The 14,007-nt window shown below is 36.2% G+C and overlaps 1 protein-coding gene across 1 annotated transcript; it reads right to left on the reverse strand.

Moving 5' to 3' along the window:
• Positions 1–5,024: 5,024 nt before the first annotated feature.
• LOC126876975 (omega-amidase NIT2-like) lies at positions 5,025–6,737 on the reverse strand. The gene is made up of 4 exons (XM_050639852.1): positions 6,554–6,737; positions 6,000–6,168; positions 5,536–5,769; positions 5,025–5,384 (listed from the first exon to the last, which is right to left on the reverse strand). Exons 1-4 carry the CDS (start codon positions 6,635–6,637, stop codon positions 5,293–5,295), a joined length of 579 nt encoding a protein of 192 aa, XP_050495809.1. The 5' UTR covers positions 6,638–6,737; the 3' UTR covers positions 5,025–5,292.
• Positions 6,738–14,007: the final 7,270 nt, after the last annotated feature.

Genomic DNA, 14,007 nt, shown 5'->3' on the forward strand with positions numbered 1-14,007 from the left:
CGTCAGTGTAATCTGTAAAGTGTTGGAAATATATAATTTATAATTCAGTGAATCACAGTGTTATACAAACTCAATCACCCCTATTATCTCAACGGAAATCAGGGGATCGATCAATTCGTGGTGTCGATTGATATAATCGTACGACCCCCGTTGACGTCTCTCCTCGCGGTTACGTCTCCCCGCAATTGGTCGGAATTTACACTTGTATTTTCATCTTCTTTAACTTCGACTTTATCCGATCTCCTAGGTCTGCCTCTATGTTTCGCTTCATCAGTTGCTATTACACCCGTTACTGCATTATCATTTTCTACAGATTTATACCTATCGCTATCACTAGCTGTGTTCGTTAAAAGAACTTCCCTTCGTTGACGAACTTATCAGTTGTTTCGTTTTCACTATCTGAAATTGATTTTTGTTTAACACCTCTTTTTTCTTCTTTGGCAAATTTATTTTCTACATTTTCCGATGCCTTTTGTTTATTAATTATTTCAGACTTGTCTTCGATTAATTTCGTCTTTAAAGCGCTTCGCAAAATTTTATTTGTGTTTGATTGTCTGGTTTGATTATAAACAATTTCTTCAAATTTTGCAGCAACATTATAACGACTGCTCCGTTTACTACTATCTAACATAGATGGAGATGGATTCTTGTCATCTTTATTCTCTAAAGACTTCTCTTGTGTATTAGCATCTAAATTTCTCGACATAAGATCTGCTGAAGTTTTTTATTCTGTAGTGTCACACGCATTTTTCGCTGTCATCATTTGGTCTTCTTCTATAAGCAAATGTTCATTATTGTAAGCATTATCTCTTGCTTTTTGTATGGATTCTAATGATATATTTTGTTCAACGTTGTCTATTGATTTTGTATCATTTTCAGCAGTTGATTTACTAACTGCTTCTAATTCCTTCGTTTCAATTTGGTTTTCTTTATTTGTATCGCCGTCCAAAATATTTCTCATTGAAATATTATCCTTCTTGTTATGATCTTTTTCTGCTTCTCCTAAACTTTTACTTTTTTTGTCGAACCGTTCTTGTAAATTTTGAGTATCTTGTGACGAAGATGGTGACAAATCATTATACAATACTGCAATATCTTCTTTCCTTCGTTTCACAGACTCTTTCTGGTATTCTGTTGAGCTATTGACATCAAACATTAAGTCTGTTTTAATGAAAATATAATCCTGTGAAGCGGTGTCAATTGATACTTTCTTTTCATAAGAATTTTCTACATTAGACTGCAATTCTTTTGAAAATTCTTTCAAAACCATTTCTTCATTTCCTACAGTAACGTCTGTTTTCTCCAAGCTTTTGTTCAAATTATTAGAAACTAAACTACCCTGATAACTCCGACTAGTCGCTACTTTAATAGTCTCCTTTAACAGTTTTCTTAACTTGATTTCGTTCTGCTTCTGCATAGCGTCTAGTATGGCCCGAATACTTGGATCCACACCAGTAGCCATAGCCAAGCCGGTGAAAATTATCCTTTGTTCCGTGGTATATATATAGGGTAAAACGAATGGTAGACCGCAGCATAGTGGTTTCCAACGATCCACACTTGTTCTAATTCCTCACTCAACGTCTTTCGTGTCCATTGACGTAGAAAAAAGTAAGTTATTGTAATATCGGAATATATTAAAGGTGTAATTTTGTCCGATTAATTATAATTTATTAATAATGGATTGAAAATACAGATATTACAGACAGAAAATACAGACAGAGAAACGATGTTTGATTAACAGGAAAACTAAATGCAACGCTCGTATTTACATCAAATAACTTGACAACTATTTGGTAACTCTCTCTCTCTCTCTCTCTCTCTCTCTCTCTCTCTCTCTCTCTCTCTCTCTCTCTCTCTCTCACTAGCAACTCTAACACTCGACAACACTCGCAACTCAATTCTAACGACTCTATGCTTCGACGTCTCGATCAACTCTGAACCTCGCCAATGCATTCCTGCTCGGTCCTGCACGCACACACACGCACGCACGCACACACACACACACACACACACACACACACACACACACACACACACACACACACACACACACACTTTTCGGCTCACATACTCTGGCCTCTCGATTGCCACTCCTTGAAATATGAAACCGTACTTCTGTTTTGACGCTGCTTATCTTTTCTCGCGTCACTGTTACTAGGCGCTCTTGGATGTAAACAAACCACAAAAAGACGGCGTACACGGTGTTTTCTAATTTCAGCCGATCTCCAATCAAAGCTATTCTACGATATTACATTATCGTATAATAATAAGCTTTTAATCGTTTAATAATAACTCGTCAAGTAGAAATTCCACACGAAGCATTGTGAAGAATAATACTTGAAGAAGATCTATGTTCTTACGAGATTGGCTGTCTACAAGAACTTTGTTGGATAGATTGTATCGTTTGACGAAAATTTTATTGTTGAAAGTTAAGAAAGTTGGAAAGAAAACCCACGCTGTCTCGAAGATGTCTTGTTTTTCAGATGCTGTAAATTGACAAATAACTAGATATTAGTATTGACATTATTTGATGTCATATCTGACCTTAAAGTATAAATAAAATCAATCTAGGAATTAATGAAATTTCAAACATTTTTTCTAAGAAAACAGAAGTTTCGTTCCTCCTAATGAGTATCACATGATGCAATAGAAAAATAATTTAACATTGAAAATCGTGTCAAGATCAATTTCGAAGCTATAAAATCGTCTTAAAAAAACGCTGTGATAAAAAATTTTTTGACACCTTGTACAAAGGTGTATATCAACGTAAGTGTACCTGTATGTCTATATTCGAGATTATTTATCTATTCAAGATAGCAAAGTAAAAATACTATATAGAGGATTTAATTAATGTGTGGATCAACGTATGTATCACTATATGTAACAATAATATTGACTGTATATGTACGTGTGTAATAAAAGATTTCCGGTTTACAATGTTTACGATACTGATATAAAAATACCATATAGAGGATTTAATTAACGTGTATATCTACGTATATATCATTATATGTAACAGTAACATTATGTGCATATGCGTATAATATTGGTTAAATGTTAAATGTTAAATGTTAATATTGGTTAAATGCGTTAAAGTGAAATGTTATTTACCTATTCAAGATAGCAAAGTAAACATACCATATAGAGGATTTACTACTGTTAACACTCGGTATTCTCGTATTCAAAGTATTTAACCAAATAATTTGGGAATCCAGCGGACGAGCTTGTATTTAATATGATTATATTTAATATAACAACTTTACTCAATATACGCGTAGCATTTTAAATGTCATGAGGGTTGCAGCGGACTCAATTTTAATGTACCTCGATATCTTAGCTTCTTATAATATCCTAATAAAATGTTATTTATCGATTACAATTGTCCTGTCGTATTTTATAGTGTTTGCTTTATAAATGTGAACTTTATTCAAAAAGAGTTCATCGATGATTATCCATTACAGGTTGTTAATAAACCTGAATTATGCACAAAGGAATTGCCGTTAATAACTTAAGATTCTCTGCCCGTCGTACAGGGTACATATAGTAATTATTCTCGACGATCGTAACGTTTAAGTCCAATTCGAGCTTATAGTCCCATGCGAGTTAAACAACGACAATAGTTTGAATTTCTATTTGTTCGTTTGTCGTCTGTTTATACCCGGAGCACCTGCTGTAAACCAATACAAAATTTATTAGATCTATAAATAACACATATAAAACTTATTAATTTATAATTAATATAAAATAGGAGAGCACGAAACTTCCTATTTTATGGATATGTTAAATCTTTGTAAAAAATACCATATCATTAGTATCATTTTAATCGTTCTAAAGGATTTAGCCGCATAAAGCTGTGACCCTTGGAAGAATCGATGTTCACGCGTGACAAATTGAAATTGTGCGAAGGTTCCGGTACGAACATCACAAGCCGAACATCGATACCAGGGGCACAGGCACATGTTCTGGGTTCATTATATATTTATAAAGGGCTGACGATTCAGTGGATGGTCCGGGTAAATTTAAATTGTAAATGAACGCATTGCTGGTTTCAAGTAAAAGCCTGGATAAGAGCGGATATGGTATGAGAGTCTGTCGTGGAAAGGGGAACAGGCCGCTTTTATTTGTAAAGTTTGAATCTCCTCGATATTGAAGATGTTGAAGCTGCAAGTATGTATTTCATTTTAATCCATTCGAGACCGAGATTTAATTGTAAAACGATACCTAGGTGTCGGTACGATCTGAATGTTTAGTTAGAATGATTCTGTGTTTTACTCTCTCCAGGGTATCCTTTTCATACTTTGATTTTAAATCGATGACAATCTTAAATAGTATGCCTCATATTTTTAAAATATAAAATTATATACTATGTTATTCTATAATGTATTATGTACAGTTATATATATATATATATATATATATATATATATATATATATATATATATATATATTATATTATATTATATTATATTATTTATTACATATATATATTATATTATTATTATATATATATATATGTATATATATATATAATAATAATATATTGAAAAAAATATGAAATTAACATGATATATACATTACTACATAAGTTATATATAAAATATGTATATTATACCCTTGCCTACTGACTGATATGAATTTCTTTCGGTCTCGAATGCGTTAAAAGAGAGCGCAAAGAAGACGAAATTACTTATTGTAATTAGTAAAACGACCTGAGAGGCAGACAGGTACAAGAAAGAAGGAATATTATATTAGCGGCATTATCATGTTTTTGCTCTCTTTAAGTCTTTCATCGAGACAGACAATCTACAGGTATTAATCGACCAATTTCTCCAAGCTGATAACTTCGAATTGATGTTTATATATAAGAAGTGTTATGTGTTAATCTGTCTAAATGTTTAAAAGGTGTTATAAATTAAATGTTGTTAAACGATACGTAATTGCCTTTTGATCGTAAATTTTACTATCAAGGGGTCTTTTATGTATGCGTAATCATTGTGAATTATAACAATTTATGTGATCGATATTAAAGGTGTTTAAAAGCATATTATTATTATATATTATTATTCTATTCTCCTATATTATTATCCTATATTATTATAGCATTCCTATATTATTATAATATCCAATTACATGTTGATACACAAGATATACAGATTATTATTTATAACGTTTTGGTTTTCTTAATTGAGTCATTCATTTAGTACAAATGATAAGAAATTAGTAATAATTCGCAAAAAAAGGATATTGTAGTAGAAATATTATAAAAAAACATTTTCTGTTTTAGTGTAGAGTTACTCCTTCTTACAGACAGTGTCGTACAAATCTGTACGTCTCTGAGAAAATGTAGGTATCTGAGCCCTTACTTCCTCAACAACTTTTAGATCTGATAGAAAAAAGAAACATACGAAGTAATAAGTAATGCTTACTAATAAATTCAACAAATACAGAGGAAGATGGCTAAATCGATAAATTAACGAGACTAAAAATTAATTACATCATGGATCTCTCGCTTTTAATTTTAAGCTGTAAATTACCGATATCGGTGACTGCCATATTCTCTTGAGTTTCCAAATCGTAAAGAATCTTTCCCCAGGGATTGGTCAACTGTGTATGTCCCCATGCGACGTAACTTGCTGAAGGAACACGAGCCGGTGATATGCAAGCAACGTATAATTGATTATCATTCGCTCTGGAACGCTGAAGTAATGACCAGTGCAGTGGTCCAGTGGTCATATTGAATGCCGCTGGATATATCAGCATTTGGCAACCTAACCCAGAGAAGCAGGAAATATGAAGCCACCGAATACCAATTAACTTCGTAGTTGCACGGTTCACATTCCATCATTTCTGAATATGCGAGGACAGTCCTCTTATTGTGCTTTTAATTCTTTTATTTGTTTCATTTTCAGCAAATATACTGGTTTTTTAAATTAAGCTTCTTTTTATACAGATATTTAATTTTTTGCTAGTTAAGTATTGATCGATTAAGTTACTGTACCTTTGTTCCGATAAATGCGTGCCATTTCCTCGAATCTAATATCATAGCATATGCCAATACCTATTTTGCAGCCCTTCACATCGAACGTCGTTAGGGAGTTACCAGGACTGAGTGAATCACTCTCTCGAAAAGTAATCTTATTAGGAATGTCGATGTCGAATAGATGTACCTAATAACATAAAAATGTAGTCGCTAATTCTATTGCTGCAACTTTTGTAATTTAATATCAAAGTTACCAACTCCTAAACTTTAATTATTTTTTATTTAATAACTGACAGCGTTTTTATCACTTTCTTTTATTAAAAAATCTTATCATTTAATAATGTTTAAAAAGGAGAAAAAATAAGTATTTTCGTATGTGAAAAATTTATATTACACATTACAACAAAAATGGGCGTTTTCCGTATCATAACGTATTTTATAAACCGTAAATTATAGAATTGGTTATAGTATACGTATGTACATATGTATATTCCTAAATTATTCCTAGATAGAGTCACTTTCTTCACCCCAATATTTTCAAATTCAAAGCCATAAAGGAATATATTACTTACCTTTCGGTGTTTTGCTATCAAAGTTCCATCGGGACCCCAAATAGTACAGGTATTGTACAATTTATCGCCCTCTATTTCAGGCATCGTACCACCAACTACATAGATGTTGTTTTCTTTAGCTGCATTCGATAAAGCAACGCTCGTTTCACCATCAGGAATACTCTCGGCGTATTTTCGAAAGTACTCTGCATTGCAATATTTCAATTAATGAAAAATAACTGTCTTTTGTTCCAACCATAAATTAAATTGAAATTTTTGTCAGTTTTTTATTTTTTAAATTATTAAAATAACTAAGTTTTATATCTCGACTTAATTAAATATGCAATTACTTAGCTAACAGTATATATAATAAATTGTTTCTACAGGTTCAAAATGAAAAATGAATATTTAGAAATATTTAATTACGACAATGCTATTTGTGTTAGCATCAGTGGCTTGTTACTCTACGACTTTGCTAGTACTTTTTGAAACATAAAGTTAGTTTTCAATTAACACTTATACTAGAGGCGGAATTATAAATGCAAAATAATTGATAATACCAATTTATAAGTACCTAATTATTAGTATCTTAAAAAATATATTTATACAAAAATCACGATAATCATGAAAATGGGGAAATCCTATATTCTCGACTCAATTCACAATCTTTATGGAAGTATAAACGGTAAGGTAATTTGTCTACTTTTACTTTTTTCTATATAGTTGTTACACACATGGTAAATTATTGAAAAAAAAAACAAATTATTACGTATTCCATATGGTGAATTAAAGCATTCAGGAAGAGCTATAATATCAGCATTGCGCTCTTTTGCGCTAGAAATGTAGGAAACTGCCCGCTCTACATTTTTGCGTTTTACTTCATTTACTTCAAGTTGTACCAACGCCAAGCGAAATGCTAAAATGTTGGAAAAGTTAAATACATTCGGTTATATATTTCCCATACTTTTTATCTATAAATACTTTTTACATAGTGAATACTTACTCGACATCGTTCGCACTACTTGTTTAGCGATGTTTGTAAGTATCATAATGTTGAGGTTATGTATGGTACTACTCAATATCAACATTACGTAAGCAATACGCAGGGATTTTTAATAATTCTTGGTAAAGTTTAGGACATTAATTTTGATGTAATTGTAAACATTATTTGTTCACAATTTGTCCATTTACTTTGCAACAAAAAGAACGCATCTGCAAGCGTGTTAATCGGATAACGACGAACTTCATTTCGCAAACACCGACACGTGAAACATTTTGAAGTTACGTCGACGCGAGAGTAATTGGTTCCCTTAAATTCCTCAATTTCCATTTCTTTCGCCATGTATATTCGAGTATTGCATTTGAATTGCAGAGCAGTCGAAAGTAGAGGAGCACCTCGCCGATATATCGACAGGAACATGAATTTTTTTTCATAGGGCGAATATTTTTTCCATTGAATTATTAAACCGAGTCAAATTTTCAAACTCAACCACTTAATTTAATCGTTTTACATAAAACATTTCAATCTTTTTTCTTCTAAATACTTTACCTATATTTCATCTGGCTGAATATTCCATATTTTTAAAGCTTGTTGATAATTACAAATACGTAATTATCATTCTGAAGCTAGAAATTTGAAGTAAAATTGCTCTGCGCGAAAGGAAATAATTCAACGTTTTATATATAGCTGTTAAAATGATATAAGTTTCAGTAAAATAGCTTCACTAAAATTTGTGGTTTTTTCCCTTTTCTATTTTTTTTTTTTTTTTTTTTTTGGTTTTATGTGTTCAAGGGCGAACGTTCCCTCTCATTTCCTGTATTTTTATGAGGAATTTAGCCTTTTTACACCACGAGAGCCTCAACGTTTTCATTTTCACGCTTACGCTACGCTCGTTAAACACGTTCTAATGAGACCATGTGCTGACATTGCGAGTTTTATTATTTTCGCACAATAATTTATCATTTTAGATTTCAAATATTACATTCATACATTTTTCGTTGTAAATTTCTTTCTCTATTTAAACAATTTACCATTGTTGCTACAATAAATCAATTAATTAAATTAATTGATCAGTTTAAACTTAAAATATCATTTCATAAGTTTTCGTCACTTGAATCTAAAAACAACAGAAAACGGATCATATTCAACGATCACAAAACGATAATAGGACATTGTGTTTCTTCTGAAGGGCATGAAATTGTCAGGAGATTATGCCATAAATGAAATTGGAAGCTGGCTGGTCAAAGGGATTAAACTCGGTTAAACTCAATTGTGCTATATTGCACAAAGACTTGAGAACTGCTACCAAATATCTACTAGCTTAAAGGTGTGCTGATTACACCTTACAAATTGTAATTATATTTCAAATACAATCTCCTAAGTAATAAGTAAATTAAATTAATACTTTACCTAGAATCTGTGATACATTAATATAACAAAAATACATTTCTTAAATTATTCATTAATTTGCAATGTAATTAGAATATTATCTTTATTTTCTGGTGTCTTTATTATTCTTAAAAGATACGCTGCTTGTTTGCAAATTTAACACTACGTATGCTATTAATAAATCATTTTATATTTAATTTTGCAACCTTCAATCATTGTTAAAATTGATTGATAATACCGTTGGTTAATAGAAATTTGAAAATGCTCTCGTTTCCACTCGATTAAAAGGTAATTGCACAAACTGTCACAGTGTTGACTACAAATCACGTGTGTCGTTCTATTAAATTTATACACAATAGTATTTATTCTCGTTTTAATTTAAAATGAAATGTGTTATTGTATTTTTTTTTTTTATTTATTTGTTGAGATTACAATCAATTCTCGCGTTGAGAATTTTCAGTAATTTTTCTGGCGTGGCGCAGTGACATGGCTGTTTATTTACAATAAGTTAATACTTATTATAGATAGGTATAATTTATAAGTAATATAAGTAAGTGCATATGCTTAATTTGGATAATTAAATGAATCTAACGTTTAGGTCTAGCGGGTAGTGCCTCTTCAGCCTGCGAATCTGGTCCGTCGTATCGAGTAGTCCAGTGATTAGGGGGTTTCGGTGTTTGTTGATTCTTTTGCTATATCTGTCGCTATATTTTGCTATTTCCTCTTTGACGGTGGGTATCTTGAGGTCGCGGTGTATTGTTTCATTGGTTACATACCAAGGTGCGTCAATTAGGGATCTTAGCGTTTTCGATTGAAAGCGTTGGAGTATTTCAATGTTGGAGTTACTTGCTGTTCCCCATAGTTGGATTCCGTAGGTCCAGACAGGTTTTATTACGGTCTTGTAGAGGGTAATTTTATTCTGTATATTTAGTTTGGAGCGTCGGCCCGTGAGCCAATAGAGTTTTTTTAGTTTGTCCTTTAGTTGCTTCCTTTTATCTGAGATGTGTGTCTTCCACGTTAGTCTCCTGTCCAGGGTCATGCCCAGGTATCGGACTGTGTCCCTGCTAGGAACTGTTGCATTGTTGATGGTGACCTGGGGGCAGGTTTGTTTTCGGAGCGTGAAGGTTACATGTGAGGATTTCTTTTCGTTGACTTTGAAGCCCCATTTGTGAAACCACTTTTCCATGGAGTCGAGACTTCGCTGGAGAGTGGATGAGGCTATTACCGGGTCTGCGTGGGTAGCCAATAGCGCTGTGTCGTCTGCAAATGTCGCTATTGTTATATCGTTTGATATAGGTAGGTCGGCAGTGTAGATGGAGTACAGTAGGGGTCCGAGGACACTACCTTGGGGTATGCCGGCTTCTATTGGGAATGTTGCGGAAGTGGCGTCTAGGCATTTAACCATGAATTGTCTATTGGTTAGGTAAGATTTTAGGATGGAGTAGTAGGGGTGGGGTAGGATCTTTTTAAGTTTGTATAGTAGCCCTTCATGCCATACTTTATCGAATGCCTGTTGGATGTCTGGGAAAACCGCTGAGCAATATTTTTTCTTTTCGAGTGTTTGGCTGATCGTATGAGTTAAGCGGTGGATTTGCTCTACTGTAGAATGATGTTTTCGGAAGCCGAATTGGTGATCTGGGAGTGTTTTCAAGTTCTCTAGGATTGGAAGGAGTCGGTTCGTGAGCATCTTCTCGAATAGTTTGGACAGGGTAGGTAAAAGACTGATTGGGCGATAGGAGCAGGTTTCGTATATCGGTTTACCGGGTTTAGGGATGAGGGTAATCAATGAGATTTTCCAAGCCTTAGGATAGTGTTCCAGGCGAAGGATAGCATTAAAAATCGATGTGATGAATGCTATCCCTTTTGTGGGAAGTTCCTTGATTGCTCTACTGCCTATTAGGTCGTGTCCTGCTGCTTTCTTGGGGTTTAGGCGACTGATTGTTTCTATAGTCTCTGCAGAGGAGAAGGGTTCGATAGGAGGGGACATTTGGAAGGGGGTGTGCAGGTATTCAGTAACGTCCGCGGCGGCTTTGGGGGAATGGGGTTTGAATACTTTTGACAAGTGTTTTGCAAACAGGTCGGCTTTTTCTATAGGGCTTCGCGCCCATCCACCTTGCGGACGGCGGATAGGTGGGATTATTTGTGGGGGGCGTGTGAGTTTCCTGGAGGCCTTCCATAGTGAGTAGTTGGCGTCGGCTGTGGGGGATAAGCTGGCGAGGTATTTATGGAAACAGTCGTTTTTATAGTTTCTTAAGGTTCTGGATAGCTTTCTAGTTGCGTTGTTAAGTTTGCGTTTGTCCTCCGGTGTTCTATGGGTCTGCCATACTCTTCTTAGTCTACGTTTTTCTGCTATTTTTTTTTTAGTATGTATTGGGGATATTCTTGTTTGCTGTTAGATGGCTTTGTCGGTGTGGAGAGGCGGATTGCGTTTATTATGCTCGTGTTTAAGTATTCCGTGGCTGCTTCGATATCTTCCTTTGTTTTTAGTGGGGTGAAGGCTCTGAGGTCGAGTGTGTAAAGACTTCTCTGAAGAGCTGCCAGTTGGTGTGTTGGTTGTGAATGGAGCCATTAGGTGTATTCTCGATGATTGTTGAACTGACTGTTGCTATCACGGGAGAATGATCAGAGGAGAGATCAGCCGAGGAGTTGATCTGGACGTGTCTTGATGGGATATTTTTAGTTATGAAGAAGTCGAGAAGGTCGGGTATTTTGTTGGTGTCAGTGGGCCAGTATGTGGGTTCGTATGTGGTGAGGTAGTTGAGGTTGTTGTTTATTATGCTGTTTAAGAGGTTTTTGCCTCTTGCTGTAACCAGTCTGCTGCCCCATTGGATGTGCTTGGCGTTATAGTCTCCTCCAACTATGAATCTATTGCCCAGGGTGTCCAGGAAGTTATCAAAGTCTTCTTTGGCGATGGAGTGTCTGGGAGGGCAGTATACTGCTGAGGTGGTGATTGAGCCATGACAGTCTTCTATTGCTACGTTTGTTGCTTGGAGGTAGTCTTTCTGGAATGATGGAAGTTCGTAGTGCTTAATACTTGCTTTGATTATTATTCCGGTGCCACCGTGGGCCTTTCCGCTGGGGTGTTGGGTATGGTAGAATTTGTAACCATTTATTTTCAGGTAGCTCTTGTCGGTGAAGTGGGTTTCCGATACGAGCATTACGTCGATTTGCTGGTGTTTTAAGAAGAGTTCTAGTTCAAGTTTGTGTTGCGCTAGACCGTTGGCGTTCCAGAGTGCTATGCGCCTTGGTTTTATTTTGAGTCGGGGCGTGCTAATTTTTCCACGATGAGTGTTAGTAGCGATAGCAAGTGATTTATTTGCTCCGATTGTTTCTCTATTAGCTTTTCAAGCCTTGAGGAGTTGTCTGTGTTAGGTGGGTTGGGGACACTGTTTTGGGGAAGGTTCCTTTGGCTGTTCGGGTTATTTTGGATGCCTTGTACTGCTTGGGCATAGGAGGTTGAGGTGGAGATGAATTTGGAGATGGTAGGACTGGGTGTTTGGTTGGTTGAGGGGGTTGGGGTAGTCGTGAATTTCGGCGGGCTGGGTGTTTGGTTGGATACCTCTTTTGCTCTGAGCTTAGGGTACCTGTTCGTGTATAGTGTTTTATATGCTGGGCAGCCTTTGTAGTTGGCAGGGTGGTCCCCTTGGCAGTGGATGCATTTCGCTGGGGTTTCCGGTGATTTGGCGCACTGGTCAGTGGAGTGAGTGCCTGCGCATTTAACGCAGCGGAAAGTATGGTTGCAGTATTTCTGCGTATGACCGTACCTTTGGCACCTTTTGCACTGCACTATTTCTTTTTTCACGAGCGGTGGTTCGATCTTTACTATCGCGTTCATTAGGCGACTGATGTTGTAGATTTCCTTATTGTTCGGCTTTTGTTTAATGTCTAGGAAGAATAAGGATAACGGGTCTTTCGAGACTCTATGCCTTATATTACTTACGTTGATGACTTCGTGGCCGAGTTTTGAGAGTTCGTATTTTAGTTCGTCTATGTCTGCTGAGTGGTGTATGTTTCGTAGGACCACCCGGAAAGGCCTTTCCTGTTTGAGCTGGTAGGTGTGGAAGTTGGCGTTCAGGGTCCTGAGTGTCTTGGTGAGTTTTCTGTAAGCTTCTGGGTTCGTCGGTAGTATTTTTACTTTGTTGTTGCTTATCTTAAGGTTATATTCCTCCTTGCTGATATCTCTCTCTAGGGACTTGATCATTGTCTGTATGTCAATGACGTCGTCCACAAATATTGGTGGGGGAGGGGGGATTCTCTGTGAGTGTTGGTTTGGTGGCGGTTCTACGATTTCCATGGCGTCGTTTGAGGATTCCAATACGGCGAACCTGTTGTGTGTGTTTATTTGCGTTGCTGTTTCTATTTTCCTTTTCTTTGTAGTGTTAGCGTCGTTAGTGCGGAGAGTTCTGCTACACTTCTGCCACGGGGGGGGGGGTAGCACGGGGTAGCTGCGAGTCTGCTCCGGAGAGCCTGGTCGCGGTTGCTGGGCCATCATCGAGCTAGTTAATTCGGAATGAACAACTAGTCGTGAGGCTGTGAGGCTAGTATTCGGGTTGGGGTTAGGTGCGTGGGATTTTCTTCTCCCTAAAGGGTAAGGGACACTTAGCTGTGTTCTCTTTCGACTCAGATTTCTCAGATTTCTTGAACGATAAATGTTTATTCACTCTAATGTCAATGAGTACACTTGATACAGGATTCGCGATTGTATTCGGTTCGCGAATGCGCGGTTATAAGATAGAGCTTGGATAGCTACGATTCGAGATACGCTGCGAGTGCGGACAATGATTGCACGAGATGTCGAGAGCTTAGATAATTATTCGGCTCGAACCGTGTAAGTATAACGATCGTGATATACTGCGGTAACTCGCGGTAATAGACTGACATTTTTGTCGCGATGCTGCTGCGGAGGAAGACTCGTTGGGATGTGTCTAAGGATGCGAAGGCATCCTTCGGGATTCGTTGAGAAAAGCTTTGAGAGGGTGTTGCTAGCGGGCAGCGTCGTACGTGAGAGATAGCAGATTTCTCGTGTGTCCCCGTGGTAGGTGGTCGACTTCGAGACTGATAAACAAAGACTGTTTGTCTCTTTGGA

This window comes from Bombus huntii, unplaced genomic scaffold, assembly GCF_024542735.1.
Source record: "Bombus huntii isolate Logan2020A unplaced genomic scaffold, iyBomHunt1.1 ctg00000109.1, whole genome shotgun sequence".
Lineage (NCBI taxonomy): Eukaryota > Metazoa > Arthropoda > Insecta > Hymenoptera > Apidae > Bombus > Bombus huntii.